This window comes from Monodon monoceros, unplaced genomic scaffold (genome assembly GCF_005190385.1).
Source record: "Monodon monoceros isolate NGI ecotype Baffin Bay Population unplaced genomic scaffold, NGI_Narwhal_1 Super_Scaffold_18, whole genome shotgun sequence".
In the NCBI taxonomy this organism is placed as follows: Eukaryota; Metazoa; Chordata; class Mammalia; order Artiodactyla; family Monodontidae; genus Monodon; species Monodon monoceros.
Window position 1 is genome coordinate 156,502,092 of NW_021703774.1, and position 22,081 is coordinate 156,524,172.

The 22,081-nt window shown below is 52.4% G+C and overlaps 1 protein-coding gene across 1 annotated transcript in view; it reads left to right on the forward strand.

The window, feature by feature from the left end:
• Positions 1-21,872, forward strand: part of NKAIN1 (sodium/potassium transporting ATPase interacting 1) — a 41,119-nt gene extending 19,247 nt beyond the window's left edge. Inside the window, exons 2-7 of the mRNA XM_029229877.1 lie at positions 17,141-17,278; positions 18,698-18,778; positions 19,797-19,994; positions 20,353-20,413; positions 21,451-21,532; positions 21,688-21,872. Of these exons, the coding sequence (XP_029085710.1) occupies positions 17,141-17,278; positions 18,698-18,778; positions 19,797-19,994; positions 20,353-20,413; positions 21,451-21,532; positions 21,688-21,697 (570 nt within the window). The 3' untranslated portion in view covers positions 21,698-21,872. The remainder of the gene's footprint in view (positions 1-17,140; positions 17,279-18,697; positions 18,779-19,796; positions 19,995-20,352; positions 20,414-21,450; positions 21,533-21,687) is intronic.
• Positions 21,873-22,081: the final 209 nt, after the last annotated feature.

Consider the following 22,081-nt stretch of genomic DNA (forward strand, 5'->3'; position numbering starts at 1 on the left):
CTTTTCCATTATGGTAAAACTTTTGAAAATTGTAAAGCACTATAGAATTTAAAGAATCTTTCATTCAATTAAAAAAAAAAAAGATCATGCCATCTGGAAATAGAGATAGTTTTACTTCTTTCTTTGCAATCCAGATGCCTTTGCTTTCTTTTTCTTGCCTAATTGTCCTGGCTAGAACCTCCAATACAATGTTGAATAGAAGTGAGGAGAGTCGACATCGTTGTCTCATCCCTGATCTTTGGAGAAACACGTTCAGTTTCTCACCATTAAGTATGGTATTAGCTGTGGGGGTTTTCATAGATGCCTTTTACCAGGCTGAGGACGTTCCCTTCTGCTCCCATTTAGTTGAGTGTTTGGTTGAGTCAGCGGCTGTGTCTATTTTTGCTTTTGTTCACCACTGTATCTCCAATGTCTAGTATTGGGACTGACATTCAGTAACGATGTAATGGTTGAGCAAATGAAAGGAGAATGAAAAGGTCTCATAATGGCCTAAAGAGCCCAATCTTCTCAAGACCCTTCCTACAGTGACTCAGCTTCCATGTCCCTGACCTCAGGTTTGGACCCTTTCTCTTCACTCATTCCCCTCAGCCTTACCCTGGTCTGACCAACAGACGTGGGCCCTGGGATCAGTTATCCCCATTTCAGATGAGGAAACAGCCTCAGCCATGCTGAATGGCTTACTAGCTGTGTGGCCTGTGGGTAAGTGTGGAGGCAGGATTTGCACCCGGTCTGGCTGGCTCCTTAGATTGCGGTTCCTGTACCTGCCTGGTTGGGGGCAGGAGGAGGCTGAGCCACAGGATAAAGATCTGCATCTTTGCAGAGCATCCATTCTATCCTGATCTGGTGGGAAATGATCGAAGGAGAAGGCTCTATGTCAGAGCAGAATATTAGGTGCATATTCTTTTAAGATAAAACAGACTTCCAGGAGATTCCTCTCTTGCACCAGACTCCGTGGAGGTCAATTCTGCTGTTGGGGGTGCTCAGGTGGGAAGGAAGAGCCTGGGCTTTACTGCACTGCTTCTCTTGACCCAGTTGGAACAGAAAGTGCGAGCCCTGGAGGTCTCCCCAGCAAGGGGGGGAGCTTGATGGTTCCCAGGTGTCAGTTATCCCATTGAATCCACCCCTCAACCTGGGAGGCAAGAAGGGTAGGGGTTACAAGTCCCATTTTACAGATGAGAAAACTGAGGCCCTGAAAGGTCAAATGATTTGCTCAAGGTCTCAGCATCATCATTTTCTGAGTCAGACAGGATGTCATAGACTCACACCAGAGTCCCGGAAGGAGAAGGCAGAGTCGGGAGGAGGCACGGAAAGTCAGGAGGTTTTTGTACAGAGGCATCTTGTCCGGTGTTTGTCAGAGCGCCTCTGCTACAGGCAAGGGCTGACCGCTCTCAAAGGCTGGCTCAGGGCTTCCCTGGTGGCGCAGTGGTTGAGAGTCCGCCTGCCGATGCAGGGGACACGGCTTCGTGCCCCGGTCCGGGAAGATCCCACATGCCGCAGAGCGGCTGGGCCCGTGACCCATGGCCGCTGAGTCTGCGCGTCCGGAGCCTGTGCTCCGCAACGGGAGAGGCCACAACAGCGAGAGGCCCGCGTACCGCAAAAGAAAAAAAAAAAAAGACTGGCTTAGCCAGGCTGGCTCAGAGGGAGCGCCAGGTCAGCTTCAAGGGAGCTTTTTGAGGAAGCCCTGGGACCCAGCGAATAGCACACTTAACACTGAAGGTTTGCAGGGGTGCTGTGAAGGCAGGCAGGCCGCCCTGCTTGAGGTGATAGCAGAATGGCTGCAGGAAGGCCTTGTCTTATTAGAAGAAAGGCCTCCAGAAGGAATGAAAGAAACCTTCACTGAAGGAATGAGAAAACTTCAGAACACCATCTACAAAAGTGGGGATGGGGGTGGGCGGAAGGATTGGACCCAGAGGGACCAAAGAATGGCATCTGTTGGGTGCGCCTTCTGTGCCAGGTACCCTGCTTTACATCCTTTAATGTCAACTCCGAAAGGTAGATTTAATTCTTTTCCTGTTTATAGACGAGGAAACCGAGGCTTAGGAGGTTTAGACTTGTTGGACTTCACACTGCTCGCAAATGATGGGCTTTTTTGTTTTTTTATAAATTTATTTACTTATTTTTGGCTGCGTTGGGTCTTCATTGCTACATGTGGGCTTTCTCTAGTTGTGGCAAGCAGGGGCTACTCTTGGTTGTGGTGCACGGGCTTCTCACTGTGGTAGCTTCTCTTTTTGCGGAGCACGGGCTGTAGGCGCGGGCTCAGAAGTTGTGGCACACAGGCTTAGTTGCTCCGCGGCATGTGAGATCTTCGTGGACCAGGGCTCGAACCCGTGTCCGCTGCATTGGCAGGCGGATTCTTAACCACTGCCTCACCAGGGAGGTCCCCAAATGATGGGCTCGAACAGAACACATCTCAGCATTCTCCGTGGCTGTCACGGATCCTTTGAGAGGGCACCGGTTTCAGCAGTGGTGGTGGGGTGGAGGTGGTCAGGCCACGGTGGCAGCGATGCTGTGCATGGACCAGAGGAGCTAATAGGGAAACGTGGGGCGGTGTGCAGGCTCTGGAGCCCACAGCTGTGTGTCTGAATCCTGCTCTGTGACCTGGGGTCTGTGACTTTACCCCCTGCTCCACAGTTTCCACATGTGTAAAATGACACTTCTCAAGAGTGAAAGGAGTCAGTGAAATGGACATGAAGCCACGTGTACAGGGCAGGTGCCCAGAGTGGAGGCCTGGCTGTCTTCTCTGCTCTCACTACACAGACACTTGGAGTTGGTCGTCTGTGCAGCCAGTGCAGGCCTGGCGCAGAGTCAGTCCACGAATACTCGGTGGGTGAGTGAGAAGAGCAAGGGTGGAGCAAGGGGCCAGGCTGGGCCAGGCAGCTGCTGGACTGGATGGAGTGAGGTGGGGGTTTGGGGGGGGCATGGAGTAATACCTGGCCCCAAAGGGGCCTGCATACCAGGACGACTGTGGTCTCGTCTCCTTCAGAACAGGAGTCCTCTGAACCTGTGAGGGACTCAGGCCCGGAGTCTACACGATGGGTAACAATCATCGCAGTTAACCTGGCTTTACCTATAGCCGTCGGCCAGGAAATGTTCTGAATGCTTTACACATCTTCCGTCATTTAGGCCTCACGACGCCCCCATGAGGTAGGTACTATTATCATCATCCTCATTTTACAGATGGAGACATTAAAGCACAGAGAGGTTAAGTGACTTGCTGATGGTCACACAGCTAGTAAGCGTTAAAGGTCAAGTTCAAACCCAGACAGTCTGGCTTCTGGGCCACACTTTTAACCACTACACTGTATAGCTTCTTTGGGAAGAAACAGCAAGAATCTGGCCTTGGGATGAAACCAAGGACTTAATAATTATCCTAATAATGACAGATGTGGGTAGAGCACTTCACAGTTTAAAAAGCATATTATAGTATAGCAATTGCTTTCACGGTTGTGATCTTACTTCATCCTCCAGTTTCTCTGGGAAGAAGATAGGACATTATCCTCTTTTTGTCAGTGAGAAATTAAGATCCCAATAGGGAAAGTGACTTGTCCAATTAATGATAATTTACTGAGCACTTACTATATGCAAAGTCCTTTACTCACATTACCTCACTGAATCCTCACAACCCCAGGAAGTGGGTATTAGTAATAGTAGTATTCCCATTTTGCAGGTAAGGAAACTGAGGCTCCAAGAAATGACTTTCCCAGGTCCCACAGCTTGTAAGTGAGAGCTGGGACTCCATCCCAGGTCTGCCTGACTCCAGAGCCTGAGCTGATAACTCCTGGGCTCTGTTCTCAGTCCCATTCTGGACAGATGTTAACTCCCGATTGTTTTTGTCAACCTTCTGGTCTTTGCCACCTGCCTCCATCCTCATAGCCACTCCTGAAATTCTCCACACCTCCTTAATGAATTCTCCCTGCCTAAGTGCCTGCTCCATTAAGGTGCTTTCTGCCATGAGTTTTTGACTTAATTATGTGGTGTCATTCATTATACTTAATGGGGAGATCTGGTTAATCACCTTTATATTTATCCAAATGTCCATTTGTCTGCAGCTGGCATCTCCTGGGAGAGCCTGGTTTTTGGTGGGTTTTCTCCATCTGGGTTGTCTTCCCCTCCACCCTGTCTGAAGTGCTTCTCTCTGGAGGGCGCCCTCCTCCCAGGCCTTCACTGCCCGCTCCGGAGCCTGTTGGAGGATTGGCACTGGGGCTGTGCCAACAGTTTGGACACGGGGACAGGGGCAGAGGTAGAGAGGGCATCTCTAAGAAGGTGGGATTTCTAGGAGAGTGGGACCGCGAGCATGGAGAGGGATTCTGGGCCCTGCCCTCAGCCATCCAAGGAAGGCCTCTGCGTCTCCACCTGATCGCCCACCTCCAGCCTCCTCCCCAGCCAGAGAGCCCCGTGCTTTGAAGCATCCAGCTTCCATGTCCCTCTGCTCAAACCTTCCCTGGCTCCTGGGGCCAGCAGGAAAAAGCTCTAGGTCTGAGGCCCAGCCCAGTGTTCCCACCCTGCCACCCCTCATTTCATCCATCCAGAGCTGTCCCCAGGCCCATAAGTGGTCCATACCCTTCCACATCTGGGGTGACCAGCTTGTCCCAGTTTGCCTGGGACTTTGGGGTTTATCCACTCAAGTGCTGCACCTCAAGAAACTCCACTGCCCCAGGCCAACCAGGACAGTTGGTCACCCCGCCCACACCTCAGGGGTTTTGCCCATGCTCATTCATCCCCTAGTAATTTCTTCTTTATTTTGTTTTCTTATAAAAGTATTACTCATCAATGTAACAACCTTACAGAAATATCTCTAGTTGACTCTCAAAGACCCCTTCCAATTCCACTCTCCAGAGTTATCAGTTTGATGATTCTTTTTCTTTCTTTTTTTTTTTTGTGGTACGTGGGCCTCTCACTGTTGTGGCCTCTCCCGTTGCGGAGCACAGGCTCCGGACGCGCAGGCGCAGCGGCCATGGCTCACGGCCCAGCCGCTCCGCGGCATGTGGGATCCTCCCGGACCGGGGCACGAACCCGTGTCCCCTGCATCGGCAGGCGGACTCTCAACCACTGCGCCACCAGGGAAGCCTCTTTTTCTTTCTTCTACACAAAAATAAGATCATGCATCTCAAGTGGCCCTGCAGCCTTTTCACACCACGCAGGTTGGCCCTCTTTCCTCACCATTGTAATGGCTGTATTGGTTTCATCACAGGGAGATGCCATAATTTACTGTGTGTCCTTCTGATGGACATCCAGAGTGTTTGCAGTGTTGTTGGTTTTTTTTTTTTATAGTCAGTTCAAGGCCAAATTTAAATATCACCTCCTCTGTAAACCCTTCTTTGACCCTCAAGGTGGTCTCAGGTTTCTTTCTTATTACTGTCATTATTTTAATAATAACAGTTAACATTTGTGGAGTGCTTACTATGTCAGGCACTTGACATACATAATCTCATTTAATTTTCATGACTCCAAGAAGTGTGGCTTGTTATCCCCATTTTACAGATGGAGACACTGAGGCTCATTTGGAAGATAAACCCAAGCAGTGTGACTCCAGAGCATGCCCTAAACTGCCTCACATGGTTTTCCAAAGGGTGCGCTGGAGTGGGTGGTGCTGGGGGCCAGGGTGAGGCCAGATGCCCTCTGTTCCCCTGCTTCTCAGCTGTGCACCAACCAGGTCAAAGCCCAGCGTTGTTGATGAAAGGCCAAAGCTGGTAGCCTGCAGCTTCTAATCCACTTCCAGCCAGGACCCAGAAATTAAGGTTGAGGGAGGGCCTGGTGGGAGGAGCCTCCTGGGGGAGAGCAGGTTCCTGCAGGCTTTTATGGGCCTGTAAGAAGGGCCTGCCCCACAGTCAGGAAGCAGAGCGCTCCAGGAGTGGAGATTGGGGGTTGGAGGAGTGGGGTGAGGCCTGGACTTGGGAATGAATCTAGAAGACCCCTTGATCATTTTTTTTTTTTTTTAAATTTATTTATTTATTTGGCTGCGCCAGGTCTTCGTTGCAGCATGCAGGATCTTTTAGTTGCGGCATATAGGATCTAGTTCCCTGACCAGGGATGGAACCCGGGCCCCCTGCATTGGGAGCTCGGAGTCTTAACCACCGGACCACCAGGGAAGTCCTGGTGTTGATCTTCTCAACACCGCTGTGAAGTAGGCACCTTGTGCCCATTCTACAGAGCAGGAGACTGAGTCACAGAGAGTCACTGGCCTGAAGGCCCTTCTCTGCACTGCCCACACCACCTCCTAGTCTGGCGCCTGTGAGTTTGGACCAGATGGTCGATGAGGAGCTAGGCACCCCATGAGATTAGAGGGACCCTTTGATTTTAGACTGACCTTGATATCACCCTGGGCTGCTAGGCCCAGGAGTTATGCAAATTAATGTAGATATATGCTAATTAGACCTCTACCAGACCTGTTGTTCTAATGGAGCTGCCAGCTCAGAGGTATAGTGGGATAGGTCTGCCCAGAAGGGGCCTGAGGAGCCCCCCAGCTGTGGACGGGTCAGTAATCACTGGGATGAGGGGATGGGGTTGCCATGGAGACAGGCCAAGCCCCAGCCGCTGCCTCCTGACAGGTTCAGGGCTGGCCAGACCAGCCCATTGAGACAGTCCTGGGCCTCTCTAACAGCTCCAGGCATGGTCTCTGAGGGCTAATTACGTGGAAGGTAGTGACCAGCTGCTCCCTGGCTCCCCCAGGCCCAACTGAGGTAGGGGGCTGGGCCATAGTGGGAGGGTGTGAGGACAGACAGATGGCAGTCTGAAGACTTGGGGGCTGGGGAGCTGTCCGAGGAGGAGGGCGCAGCACTGAGCGGAGGAAGGTTACCCTTGAGAGCAGAAGGTGCCATGGAGCAGGGCTGTAGGGGTGAGAGTAGCCTAGTCTCAGAGAACCACTTGGTGGGGAACCAAGGGCTCTGCCCCAGCAGACCGGTTGCAGACTCAGCTCTTCCGTGTGCCCGTGGGCGAGCCCCTTGACTTTCCTGAGCCTCAGTTTCCTCATCTATCAGTAGGGGGAAGATTAAGAGATGTGACCCAGGAATTCCCTGGTGGTCCAGTGGTTAGGACTCTGCACTTCCACTGCCGGGGGCCTGGGCCTGCAAGCCACTCAGCACAGGCCAAAAAAAAAAAGAGAAATGTGACCCGAGTATGAGGGGTAGTATACAGTAGGTACTCAATAAATGACTACAATTCTAAGACCCATTGGGAGAGGTTAGTTTAGTTTTGTTGTTTGGCCGCATCGCGCGGCTTGCAGGATCTTAGTTCAACCAGGGATTGAACCCAGGCCCTCGGCGGTGAAAGCACGGAGTCCTAACTACTGGACTGCCAGGGAATTCCCTAGTTTTCTAGTGGGAAAGAGCTTCCTCTCTTCTTGCCCTTTTCCCACTTCCCCTGCTCTCTGGCCTGGGGCAGGTGTTCTGATGACTGCACTGAGGAGGCTACGGGCAGGACTGTCATCCCGTGAGGACAGGAGCTGGGCCCTCTGTATTCACCACTGAGTTCTCAGCACTAAGCCTAGAAAAGACGCTCAAGAACTGTTGGTAGAACGAATGAATGAATTGGTAGAATGAATGAATGAATTGGTAGAATGAATGAATGAACAGGTGTGAAGTACTTAGGACAGTGCCTGGCACTAATAGGTTAATAAACATTAGCTGTTACTTCACTGCCCATGGGAGGCTGGGCTGGGTGGCTCATGAGAGGCCCTTTGATGCAGAGCAGGTTCTGCCCCCGCCTCCACTCTGTCCCTTCGTATGCCCGTGACTGTCTCTGGAGAGGTGTCTGGTGAGTGGGAAGAGCAGTGGGTGTAGAGACAGGGCTCAGACCTTAGCTCTGCCACATCCTGTCTGAGTGACTTCAGGAGACTCAAGTGACCACACTGAGCCTCCTCATATCAAGGTGGCCACACTAGGGCTGTGGGGAGAGGGCTGATGGCACCTGGAGGAGGGGTGATGGTGGATCTGTGTGTAGTCAGGGAGAGGCAGGGCTCTGATAACCCAGGCAGAACCTAGAGGCAGGCTGTACCAGGGACTGGCAGAACCACCTTCTGGTGAAGATGGGCCATTAGGCTCTCAGCAGAGGTCACAGGACCCCAGTGGCAGTCCCCCTGAAGGCAGGCGGGCTGCAGCAACACCAGGCCTAGATAGCGACTTGGAGCGGCAGAGGCCCCCATTGTACAGATGAGAACGCTGAGGCCCAGAGGAGCCTTGCCCTGGGTCCCAAAGCACATTCACATCACAGAAGGAGACCTCAGATCCTCTGAGCCACCCGAGTGCTCTTTCACACAGTCTAACAATGAGTCAACAACATCTTACAACATTTCTCTTAACTTTTTAAAAATTATAGCTTTGTTTTAAAACATCTTAGAAATACCAAAGTTTATGTATTTAAAAGTAAAAGTTTCCCGCTCCCTAGAGAGAAGTTCTCATAACCATTTGTTATGTTTCCCAGGCTCTTGATTCTGCATTTACAATCACACACATTTCATGTCTTTTTTTTTTTTTTTTTTTGCTTTTGTTTTTTTTACATAAATGGAATCTCATTGTTCTGCAGCTTGTTTTGTTTTGTTTTTTTTTTCACTTAACTCTGATAGCCTTGGCCATTTTCCAGCAGGATCCAGGCTGGGACAGAGAGAGGCAGAAGGGCTGTGGGAGCCCTGGAAAAGAAAGAGAGAGAGAGAATGTGTGCGTGTGTTGGGGGTAGAAAGAACTCCCCACAGGTCACTATGCACAGTGGGTGGGAAACCAGGCAGAGAAGCCCCCTTCATCAGCTCCCAGAGGACTGTGGTATCTGTCTTTAGACTAGAACCCTATGGAGCCGAAACCACACCAGCTTGCTCATTGCTGTATACCCTGTAGGTGCTCAAGAAATATTTGTTTGCTGAATTGAGTCCCTTTTAGGCCCATCTTCCCCGACCCTGCCAGAGACTACCTGGTCTCCATGACTGTACTCCTTTTAATCTCTTGCTGGGTGTTTATTTCAACTCATACTCAACTGGCATGGACGCCAGATGGACCCTGGAGATGGGGACAGAGCTCAGAGAAAGAGAGAAGACCCTCTCCTTAGACGAGTCACTGCCCCTCTCTGCTGTCAGTTTGCTCACTTCTCTAATGAGGGGGTTGGACCAACAGATCTCCAGGGGTCCTTCCAGTTCTGCCATCTGCAGCTTCAGTCCCACTACCTCATTTCACGGATGAGGGGCTGAGTCAAGTTTAATTTTGTCAGCTGCCTCAGAAATCCATTGGGAAAAGGGGGGCTTGAGTTTGGGGATGCAGCAAAGGCTGTAGTCATATCCTGAGCACCAACTGTGTACCAAGTACCGGGATGAGAGCTTTACATGCACTGTCCAAATCCTCAGGACGTTTTCCCAGTGAGGAAACAGGTGGTTCAGAAAGGGGGAGTAACTTGCCTGAGGTCACACAGTGAGTCAGGGACTGAGCTGGGAATGGAACTCAGGTGTGCCTGACCCCCAATGGCGGGTTCTTCCCACCTCAGCATCTATGTGAACTAAAGTCAGTAAAGGAGACCAGGCGCGACCAAACTATTCTCCAGAAACGTCAGGAGCCCCTTCCTCATCATTCCCCAGACAGCCTGACTTCTGTATCTAAGTCCCCTGGCGATATGGCTGGAATTTTGGACAGGAAAGTAGTTGACTTGCGGAACTGGCTGGCAAGGGCTTGGGCACAAGAGGCTTCTGACGGGTTCTGTGGCCCCAAGCCCAGCCCTCTGCCCGCCCTCTCTCCCAGCCGGCTTCCTGGGGGCCGGGGTGGGCCCATCTGCATTATTCATTTCTCACTCCCTATCCCCAACCCCCCACCTGGTGTTGGACTCCTGGGGTTGGCGTCTAGACAGACAAGAGCATCCTACTGAGAGCAGAGGCAGCCCTGACTGAAAGTTCCCATGGCAACTGCATCCTCCTCAGCTGGCAGCTACCCAATAAGTAAATAATCAGCGATGGGGGTGGGGAGCTAAGGGCAGGGGGAGGGGCAGCAGGGGAGCCTCGTGGAAGCTTCACTCCGGAAACAGGGGTGGGTTAGGCTTGAAGTAGACTGGGGGCTGGTATTGCAGTTGACCAGGTGAGAGAAGGTAGAGGGAGGAAGGTGGCCAGATGTGAGAGAGATTCAGAAGAGTAGAGAGCCAGTTGATGACAGACTGGGAACGCAGGTGAGCAGCAGGAAGACCAGGGCCTACAGCTTACCGTTCTTGGTCATGCAGCCGGACACATCATGGGGCCCACATCACTGCAAATGGACTAGGTTTGGATGTATTAAGTTCATGATGAACCATCCAATGGGTACTTGGTTATAAAGGGGCTGGAGGCTGAAGGAACTGAAGCTGGGGGGGGGACATGCATTTGCTGGGACACGTGGAGTGTGAAGAGGGGCTGGGCTGTGGCCCTGAGGTGCTCTGATACTTGGGGGCCTGACTGCACAGGAGGATAGGCTGCACCGGAATCAGGCCAAGGAGGTGGAGAATGTGTGCGCCAGGCACGGCTCTCGCCGCTGGAAATGCAGCAGTGAACATCCCCACTCTCCTGGAGTTTGCCTTCTAATGCAGGAGGCAGTAAATAAGTGAATAGTATGTTAGTCAATGATAAGTGCCGTGGAGAAAATAAAGCAAGGGGGGAGGCGGGGGAGGCAGGGAGCTCTGCAGCGGAATATAATTTTAAATAATGCTGACTCTCCTCACGACCAGATGAAGGAAGTACTATGAATCATACCCATTTTGTTGGTGAGAAAACTGAGGCACAGAGAGGTTAAGTGACTTCCCAGAGTTGTAGAAAAACCAGCGGCACCAGGATTCTAACCCAGCTCTGCTCCTGACCCCTGGACCAAATTGTAGCAAGTGGGTGGAGGGGTGAGTAGCAGGGAGGGCGTGGAGACCTTTAAACAGTTTTGGATGTGAGAGCATTGGGCTAGATAAGGCACTAGTTGGAGGGGGAAAAGGGGACTTTCTATTTATTTTTTTTAAGTAGAAGAGGCTTAAGCATGTTTAGGAGCCAGTGGGAAGGATTCTGGGCAGGGAAAGAGGTTGGGTTTACAAGAGAAGAGATCGTGGATGATGTGGGCTCCCGAGTAGGTAGAAGACAGGGTTCAGAATGCAGGAGGAGGCATTGACTTTCAGTGCGGGGAGGGACAGAGCGTCAAGTATAGGGGGTGGGGGGAGACCAGGTCTTTACCAGGGTGGGGGCGAAGGGGACCCAGGAGGGTTGAGGACAGCAAGAAGATCTGAAATATTAGGAGTGAGTTCCTCAGAGAAGCCTAGTTGGGTTGTGGGACAGCATCGGGGAGCTTCTTGTAGTCGATTATTCCGGATCTCCAGTGGCCCCAGTCTGCCCCGTGGAGTGACTTTCTCCAGAAGTGCTTGGCTGCTTTGCGGGAGCTGAGGAAGCTCTTAATCGGGCTTATCCAGGTGTGGGCTTTTCCTCACAGGCGCGATGAAAAGGCGGAGGAGTATGGCAGTTCGGGTTACAGGCAAAGCTGATGGTGAAGTGAGGGGTCATGTGATCCCAGTAGGCTGATGGGCCTGTCATCGTGAAGGGTGTTGGGAAGAAGCTGGGGTGTCTGAGAGGGGCTCTCCAATTGGTGACTTTGGAGGCAGGGCAGTTATGGGTGATGACACATTCCAAGAAGTGGCCATGGACAAGGAAGAATGGAAGCAAAGGTCATGGGAGAGGACTTGAGAGGTTAGGGTGCTGGAGGGGGTGGCCCCAGATGTCAGAGTCGACCAGGATGATGCAGTGGTCGTGGGATCGTTTTCAAGGAAGGGACAAGACCCGGAGGCCAGTGGATGGTGAGTCCAGCAGTGGATGAGGGTGGTATAGCCACTGGGTCGCACAGTTCTGCAGGCAGTTTGGGGACCCCAGAGGATACCAACCCCACCTTTGGGCCTGAGGAGCATGGGATGAGAGAAGAGAAACAGAGTCACTGAGAAGACTACAGGGAAAACAGCGTCCTTGGGTGCAACGTTTAAGGGGTGGGGGGACCCCTTAGGGAAGGCGCCGAGGCCGTAGAGACACTTGCTGGTGTGGAAGGGGTCATGAAAGGGGGCCGGGGGCCAGGGGAGGGCTGGGTCAGAGGAAGCGGCATAGAGCATTGTGGAGATCAAGGGCAGAGAGGACCAATGGGCAGGAAAGTGGGACTTACTCTGTGGGCATTGACAGATCCAGACAGGGCTGTGAGGCTGGGGGCACTGGATCTCATCTGTCTTTCTGGGACTACAGTCAGGGGACTCATCCCGCTTATCTGGGGTCCTTGTGACTGGGGGATTGGCTGGCCCAGAGGCCATAAGGATTACCCCAGGCTCTCTGGGCTGCATTGATGACAAGAGTGATTCGACCAGATTTGTGCTTTAGAAAAAGCATTCGGTAGGTTGGTAGGCAGCCTCCTTCTGCCAGGAGATGAGGCGGGAGGCTACAGCAGTTGCCCACAGAAGCTTCTGTGCTGGCCCACTTAGGAGAGAGACCCAAGAAGCCAGCCTCACCTAACTTGTAGGCTAACCAGGAAAAAATATCCCTGAAGTCACTTCTTTAAAAAAATAATTAATTAATTAATTAGGCTGCGTTGGGTCTTTGTTGCTGTGTGTGGGCTTTCTCTAGTTGTGGCGAGCAGGGGCTACTCTTTGTTGCAGTGCGTGGGCTTCTCATTGCGGTGGCTTGTCTTGTTGGGGAGTACGGGCTCTAGGCACGTGGGCTTCAGTAGTTGTGGCTCGTGGGCTCTAAAGCACAGGCTCAGTAGTTGTGGAGCACGGGCTTAGTTGCTCTGTGGCATGTGGAATCTTCCCGGACCAGGGCTCGAACCTGTGTCCCCTGCGTTGGCCAGGGGATTCTTAACCACTGCACCACCAGGGGAAGCCCCCCGAAGTCACTTTTTCCCTCTCAGTGCACATGTACTTGAACTTTTTGCAACAGAGTAGGTTGCTATTGTCTCCACACAGGTCCTCCCATCAAAGTAAAAAAGACACACTAGGCACTTCCCTGGTGGTCCAGTGGTTAAGACTCTGCACTTCCAGTGCAAGGGGCACAGGTTTGACCCCTGGTTGGGGAAGTAAGATCCCACATGCAGAGCGGTGCGGCCAGAAGGAAGAAGAAAAAAAGAGACACTCCAAGGCCAGTTATGATTTACCACCACTGCAGCCCTGAGATTATTGTTTCTAAGCCATTGCAACCAGATGGGGAAGATATTTCTCCTATTTTTTGTTCTTATCTTTATTTGTTAATTACCTGCAGGTCACTGCTGCAGAAGCAGGAGTTCTGGAATATTTGCCTTGGTTTTTGAATAAAAGATAACAACTTTAGAATTGGGGTTATTTATAAGACACTGAATCTCAATTAAACTATTTATTTATTTACATCGATTTCTGCACTCACCATTGGAGGGAGAGGCAGCATCGTTCAGGCCTGGGTTATCCCGCTGATCACAGTGGTTTTTAACTGTACAGTTTTCCATCCGTCTCCCCTCCTAGGCTGTGAGTTCCCAAAGGCCAGGGACTGCAACGTATTCATTTCAGCATCCCCGCGCCAGCACAGGGTCTGAAACAGACTAAACGTTCTGTGAATAAATAAATGATGTACCCTGGATGGATGAGGGCATGTCAGATGTCAGATGGAGGAGTAAATGGATGTGGATGGTGTTTTGATGAATGAGTGGGCAGTTGTTGGATGGGAGGCTGGAGGGAGGCTGGAAGGATGGCTCAGAGTGACAGGAACAGCCAGTGTTCCACATTCAGTGGAAAGAGAGATCCCTTTGGGCCAGTCAGGAGGTCTTCCTAGGAACGGAGAAAATTGTGCTAGTTTTGAAAACCAAGGAGGACTTGGATATAAGGAAAGGGAAATGATGGTGGATCCTCAACTGTTATTTCAGCTGCTTGGGGGCAGGAACTGGCTGGGAATAAAGAATTGAGCCAGATCCTAGCAGCCTTCAAAGCCCAACTGAGAAGCTTTGACTGTTAGGTCTCCTACTAATTAACCACCATATATTAAGTCTAATTATTAGTTTATGTGATGTCTCCATATCCTCACAACAACTTCTTAGGGGAGGGATTATCTTCCCCATTTATAGTTAAAGAAATAGGCTTAGAGAGGGAAAGTAATTTGCCCTAAGTCACACAGCAGAACTGCAGTTTGAACTTGAGTTTTAGTGACTCCAGTGCTGCTCACTTTATCAATGAGGTCCCTGAGAACACAGGAGTTTTGAGCTAGGGCCAGAGTGGGGGTAGGGGTGATGTCAGGTTTAGGTAGTTGTATCCAGGCGGGGTGTCTCCCCAACTACACTATGAGCCTGGGCAACTCTGTCTCACCCTCCTTGCCAGGACCCTGTGCCAGCTGAATCGAGAGCATCCAGCTGGACCGCAAACCACCAGGACTCCCTAAGGCCTAACAGAGTCAGGGTAGAAAGGAGAAGAGAAGTGGGGCAGGAGCTTTGGGGAGGGGAAGCAGCCTGGGGAGTTTCTCCCCCAAGGTTGGCAGGCCACTGGATTCAAAACCAGAAGGGCCCTTAGAGGTCATTTAGTCTGGCAGCCTCTATGTAAGAGGATCTCAAGACCCACAGAGAAGGTAGCCTGCCCAAGTAAGCCAGGAATCAGTGTCAGACTCTCAACCAGAAACCACATGTCTTAACTCCCGAGCCAGTGCCAACTGGGAAAGGTGGTGTGTTGGTGCCAAGGTGGGACAGGAGGCAGACAAAGGTAGAATGGCTGTCTGGCTCTGCCACCAACCTGCTGTGTGACCTTGGGCAAGTCACTTCCCTTCTCTGAGCCTCGTGGTTTCTTTCTTCTGAGTTAATGATCTCAGCAGTGCCTTTCTGCCAAGAAGTATCCAGTGAGAGATGAACTTGGAAGGCTGTTTACAATCTGCAGAGCTCTGGGAGGGGAGTCACCAGCAAGAGGCAGGCTGGTGCCAGGTGGGTGGGTGCCAGGGTTGGGCCTGCAGCTTCCTGGGTCTCTGCCCAAGCTTTGCCATCTGTGTGGTACCATCAGCTCCATCTCCTCTTGCCTCCCTGCCAGGAAAAAGCCTTCTGGGATCTTCTTACTTTATCAGGATCTTCTTTCTTCCTCCCTAGGCAGACCCTCTTCTCTCTCCTTCTATGTAGTCAGGACTCTTGGGTGCAAGTGACAGAATCAGAAGTACAAGGAGGGAGAATTTGTTTAGGCATGGCTAGATCCTCAGACCTAAAACGATGTCTCCCAGACACTCCCCTTGTTTGTTCACTCTTCCTTCCTCACTCTCTTTCCTTTAGCTTTGGCTTCCTCCTCAAGCCGGCTGTCCCCCAAGTGGTGGCAAAGACAGCCACCAACAGCTCTTAGCTGACACTATGCCCATCCAGGTATCTTGGCAGGTGGCATCTCTGTCCTGATGCCCCAGCAAGTATCCAGGATAACTCTCAGGGCGCAGGCTGAGTGCCCATCCCTGGACAGATCACTGTGTGTTGCCTATTTGCTTAGACTTGGGTCACTAGCCCACTGCAGAAATTAGAAGTGGGGGGACTTCCCTGGTGGCGCAGTGGTTAGGAATCCGCCTGCCAATGCAGGGGACACGGGTTCAAGCTCTGGTCCAGGAAGATCCCACATGCCGTGGAGCAACTAAGCCCGTGTGCCACAACTACCGAGCCTGCACTCTAGAGCCCATGAGCCCCAACAACTGAGCCCGCATACCACAACTACTGAAGCTCACGTGCCTAGAGCCTGTGCTCTGCAACAAGCGAAACCACTGCAATGAGAAGCCCGCGTACCGCAACAAAGGGTAGCCCCCACTCGCCGCAACTAGAGAAAGCCTGCACACAGGAACGAAGACCCAACACAAACAAAAATAAATAAATAAATAAATTTATTTAAAAAGAAAAGAAATTAGAAGTGGGCTCAGCCCCACCCAAGCCACATGGACTGAGGGTCTGGGAGGCAGTTTCCAAAACAAAGAGATAAGTTCTGTCAACAGAAGAAGAAATATGGGACAGTCAATAACAACTGGTATCCTTGGTACCTTTGTTCCTAAATGTATCAGCTGAAAGGTTGAACCAGGGGCTTCTGGAAAGGGAGTGTTGATTGAGTCCTATATCAGTTACCTTTTGCTGCGTAACAAATCCCTCCAAAATGTAGTGGTTTTTAAAACAGCCATTTTAGGGAATTCCCCGGTGGTCCAGTGGTTAGGACTCAGCACTCTCACTGCCATGGTCCTGGGTTCGATCCCTGGTCAGGGAACTAAGATCGTGAAAGCCGCGTGGCACAGCCAAAAATTGAAGAAAAATAATAATAAAAAATAAAACAACCATTTTATTTAGCTCACGATTCTGTGGGTCAGGTGGGAGATTTTTTGGTCTGGCGACCTGTTGGCTAGCATCTGAATGATCTAGGATGGCCTCACTCGTGTGTGTTGATGGTTGACTGTCTGTCAGCTGGGGTGCCTTGGTTCTTTTCCCTGTGGCCTCTCTTCCTCCAGCAGGTCGGCTTGAGCTCTTTCACAAGGTGTTCTCTGTGTTACAAGTATAACAAGTGGGCAAGCTCCAATGCACCGGCGTTTTTCAAGCCTTCACTTGCTTCCTCTTTGCTAAAGTCCCCTTGAACAAAGCAAGTCACATGACCCAAGCACAAAATTAGTGTGGGAGGGCACTGCTAAAGAGCATGGAAGTAGGAAGAGAAAGAATCTGAGGCCAATTGTGCAACGTACTACAGCTCCCTCAGGGACAGGGAGTGAAAAAAATCCCTTTTCTTTGTAGCCCATGGATCCCATGGACCAGGGCAACCTCCAGATAGGGGTCGTTGGAAGAACGTGACCGAGCCCCCGGGCTTCCCCGGGGTCTCCAGGGCCCTGGCTCAGCCCTAGGCCAGAGCTAGGGGCAGGCAGTCTGGATCCTGACCACGGGCAGAGACCCGCCCCCCAGGTGCCAATGGGGAAGCTTCTTGGCAGGGAGGAAGGCGTTCTGAACCCCGGCTCCCGTCTCCCTTTCGCCCACCCCAAACTGATGAACAGGGCTCTGTCCCGCTCATCCTCACCGACCTGTCCTCACCTCCCAGCATCCCTTTGGTACTGCGGGGCTGGGATGGCGCTGAGACTTGTGTATAATCAGGTCATGGTTCCTCATCACCATGGTAACTGGTGTCACCTGCTCCACAGGGTTGAAAAGGAGTACCTGTCCTTTTTTAGGTGGTGACTGTGGCCTCAGCCTGCTCTTTCCCACAGGTGGCTGCGTTGGAGCGGCAGATCTTTGACTTCCTGGGCTACCAGTGGGCTCCTATCCTAGCCAACTTCCTGCACATCATGGCAGTTATCCTGGGCATCTTTGGTACCGTGCAGTACCGCTCCCGGTACCTCATTCTGGTATGGCTCACTTGGCCTCTCCACAAGCCAACCCCCTCTTCTCATCCCCATCCGTTCCCACCTTGTTCTCCAGCCAAAGCTGCCCTCCACCCTGGGCACCTAGACCCCTGCCTCTGGCTGGGCTCCAGCCCAGCTGGTGATGTGGATGTTCAAATCCCAATGCTTCTTTGCTCAGTGGAGACAAAATTAGTATTTTTCCTAAAGAATTTTCTACAGAAAATTCCAAATATTAACAAGGTATATCATTTAGTGAGTGCCTACCATATTCCAGGCACGTGCTAAGAGTTTCACCTGCTTTACTTATCTTTACGACAGCCCTTCGAAGTATATCTTATCTCCATTTTCCAGATGCGGAAATGAGGCTCAGAAAGGCGACAAGGCTTCCTAAAGTCACACAGCTAATAAGTGGCAGGGTTAGAGCATCCTGTCCAGAGCGAAGGCTCCTGCCGCATTACCACGCTGCCCAGTAAGCCCGTGCGAGGGATGGACTTTGTCTTGTTTGGTTTCTCAAGTCGCTTCAGGAAGGCTTGGCTTCTGTCCCTTGATGTTCATCAAAAATGTGGTCTAGTGTGGCTAGTGTGGCCTTGAGGCCAGTGCCTCCCGTGCCCCAATCCCAGGAGTGCATTATGTCCCTGGCTCCTTCCTCCTACTTCCTCTTTCCAAGCTCTGGTCCTTGATTATCAAACTCCTGTTTTCAACTAGTTTCATCCTTGTCCCTTGCTCTTCCTCAGTGACTCATTTATACACCTCTCTTGAGGGAAAAGGCTTTCCGATAGATTTACGACAGAAATGCTTGACACCCAAAGTAACAATGCCATGTAATGTCATGCCCCACCCCCAGAGCCCACTCGCGCTCATTCTAGGGCTTCTCCACACCTCCCACAGGCTCAGTTCCAGAAGCCAGGTGAACAGGGCCCTTCCAAAGCTCTCCCTCACCTGAGATAAGAGGACCCTTCTCTCCAGTTCTCAGGAAAGCTCCCGGCACCACTGTAAATGGCACTGTCTGCCAGGCGGCTGCCGCTGGTTTAGGCATAGGATTTGGGTGGAAATATCCAGCTCCTCTCTAGTGCTTTGCCATGGGTAGGATGCCGTCTGGTGTCTGTGGTTCTCTGCAGAGTGGATAGGATGAGCTACCAGAGGACTTAGGTTTGCATGCCAGCCCTACCTCTTCCTAGCTGTGTGATCTTGGAAAATGTCAACCTCTCTGAGCCTTAACTTAGTTATCTTTAAAGAGAAAGACAGCGCCTTCCCTGCAGGGCTCTGGTAAGGACTGGATGGTTGTAAAATGATGTGTAAACTATATTGCTTTCTGAGTGAGGCATTGTCATAGTTTCCCCTGCAAAGGTCTCCTCCGTCCATTGACCCGCCCCATCCCCACTCCTCCAGGCCCCACCCTGATCCCACCTCTGCTTTCCCCAGTATGCAGCCTGGCTGGTGCTTTGGGTTGGCTGGAATGCGTTTATCATCTGTTTCTACTTGGAGGTTGGACAGCTGTCCCAGGTAAGCCTCAGGCCTGGCAGTGCCAGAGAGCAGAGACTGACCTTCCCCATCCCCTGCCCCAAGGGCTCCTGTGGTGTGGGTCTCAGGGAGAGACCGCCCTCTACACATTCGAGTAATCTGTGCTCCCTGTCCCCCATCCCTACGTTTTCATTTCTGGCATCCTCCGTACTTCTTAAAAACAAATGATGGGGAATTCCCTCGCGGTCCAGAGGGTGGCTTACCCTCTCTGAGCTTCAATTTCGTCATCTAGTAAGTATAGTTAATAGAAACCCCAATTTCATGTGGTTGCTGAGGGGATGAAAGGAGATCGAACATCTCAGTGCTTGGCACCAAGTCAGCATGCAGTGAATATTTCACAGTTAACAGACTGCCTGAGTGAATGGACTGAGGAAAACAGATGCACACGTGGGTAAGAACTTCTGATGTAGGCCAGCCCCTTCTCCATTTCAAAAGGGGAGACCAAGGTCTAAAGAGGTTTGCCCAGGGTCACACACAGGGAGCAGTGGAGAGGCTGAATGGGCTGTGAAGGGGTCTGTATTGAGGATTTCACCAACAGCTGGATAATTGGACCCGATCACCATTAATGTCCCTTCCAGCCCTGAAATTCTGAGGCTCCTGTGGGTTTGAACCAGCCCCTTCCATCTCTGATAGAGGGGTGAGGCCTGCATGGTCATCAAGCGCCACCTACTGGCCAAATATAGACGTGCAGATACAGACTTTCTCCATACCTTTCGCAAATCAAGCCAGGAAAGGAAGCTGTTACAACCCAGGTGTGAAGCCGACCTTATATAAAGTCTTCTGGAGGGAATTCCCTGGCGGTCCAGTGGTTAGGACTCGGCACTTTCACTGCCGGGGCCCGGGTTCGATCCCTGGTCAGGGAACTAGGATCCCACAAGAAGTGCGGTGCTGCCAAAAAAAAAAAAAAAAGAAGTCTCCTGGAGCCTGGGGAGGATTTCTGCCCCTCCCCCCCCAACCGCCTCCGGCCCAAGCTCAGTATCCTAGGCCCCTCTGCCCCTAGGACCGGGACTTCATCATGACCTTCAACACATCCCTGCACCGCTCCTGGTGGATGGAGAACGGTCCAGGCTGCCTGGTGACACCTGTCCTGAACTCCCGCCTGGCCCTGGAGGACCACCATGTCATCTCAGTCACCGGCTGCCTGCTTGACTATCCCTACATTGAAGCACTCAGCAGTGCCCTGCAGATCTTCCTGGCTGTGAGTTCTCCTGTCCCCCTGCCTGTCCCAGCCCTGCCCTAGGCACTTTACACACACAGTTACATGATCCTCTTTCCTCTTAACAAGCCAGTAAGGTATTGCCCAGGTCCAACTGGGGAAACTGAGGCTCAAAGAGGTAAAATAATTACTTGTCCAAAATCATACTCCCAGAACGAAGAATAGAACCAGGTATATTAAGTTTAAGGCGCAGTCATTTGACTTGGAGTTGTTATGGGTTTGCCTTCCTCTTAGCACACATGGCCCCCCCAGCGGGGGTGGGCAGGGCCAGGCAGGGGGTGAAGGAAGAGCTTCCCTCTCCTCCCTCCCTCCCTCCCTGACGCGCTGTGTCCTCCCCCAGCTGTTCGGCTTCGTGTTCGCCTGCTACGTGAGCAAAGTATTCCTGGAGGAGGAGGACAGCTGTGAGTGCGGAGCCCCTAGGGAACTGGGGAAACCTGGCCGCGTGCCGCCCCACGCAGTCAGCACCCTGGACAGGGGCCAGAGCAGGAGGGAGCCCTGGGTTATTTAAGGCAGCGGTCCCCAACCTTTCTGGCTCCAGGGACCGGTTTCATGGAAGACAATTTTTTCCGTGGACGGGGGGTGGGGGGGTGCTTTCAGGATGATTCAAGTGCATTGATTTATTATGGCCTCCGTGCAGTCAAACCTCTCTGCTAATGATAATCTGTATTTGCAGCCGCTCCCCAGCACTAGCATCACGGCCTCAGCTCCACCTCAGCTCATCAGGCATTAGATTCTCATAAGAAGCGTGCAACCTAGATCCCTCACATGCGCAGTTCACAGTAGGGCTCATGCTCCTATGAGAATCTAATGCCACCGCTGATCTGACAGGAGGCGGAGCTCAGGCGGTAATGTGAGCAATGGGGAGCGGCTGTAAATACAGATGAAGCTTCGCTTGCTTGCCTGCCGCTCACCTGCTGTGCGGCCCAGTTCCTAACACCAGTACCGGTCTGTGGCCTGGGGGTTGGGGATCCCTGATTTAAGGGGCCCCTCTGGGGGCTGGGGAAGAAGAGGCAGCAGGGTGAGTGGGGATGGCATAGCCAGCCCATTCTGGGCTGAGGCCCAGACGTCCAGGTGCCCAATCCAAGGCTCCAGCACTGCCCCCCTACCTGCCCCTCTTAGGCCCCTTCCTGTCGCTCTGAGGGGCTCCACAGCCCCACTCCTGTCAAGCACCGCCCATTCCCAGTTCGTCCCACTCCCACCCCCAACAGGTCTTGCCTCCCCGCACCCTTCTCCCTTAAAGGGCCACCCTCCCCATCCACCCCCCAGCTCTCTATCCTCTTGGGCCTTGGCCCATCCATCAGGACACTGGAACAAAGCCCAACCCCTAAGGCCCTGTACAGGGTCTGGCCTCAGATTCCTCCCTTTCAGGACCCAGCCTCCCATAACTTGCCCCCTTCACAGGCCCATCTCTAACCACGTGCCATCTGCCCTTCCGCAGTTGATTTCATCGGCGGTTTTGACTCCTATGGATACCAGGCGCCTCAGAAGACGTCGCATTTACAACTGCAGCCTCTGTACACGTGGGTCATGGCGCGGAGCAGGGTGGGGTGGAGGGACCCCGGCGCGGGCGTTAGTGTAGGAGAAAGAAGGGGAGGGAGGAGCGGAGAGGGCAGCCGGATCTCTCCGCCTCCCTACTTAGGGGTCCACTTCCCTAACCTGCCTTTGTTTCCTGCAGGGCGGGGTAGTAGCTTCTGCCCCAGGACCACCCCCGCGGCGGCTAGACTGACCGCCGCAGCCGCGAGCTCTGGCCAAGATGGCAGGCGTGCCCCCTGGCGGCTCGCTGACCAGACTGCAGCCTGGGTCGTCTTGACATGGGTCCGAAGCGGACATGGACTTGGCGCTTAGCCGCCTGGACTTAAGGGGTGGGGCGGGGGTGGGGCGGGGGAGGGGGTTCGCGGGGTTTGTATTTTTTTATCTCCACCTTGGCGTGTGCCGGAGCCTCCCGCCCTTCTCCAGCCTCTCCCTTTCACCCTTCTTCACCCAGCATCCTGTCCCCCGTCCAGAGAGAAAGGACAGGACAGACAGACTCACCCCCATCTCACCACATTCATTCACCAGGCCTGGGGAAA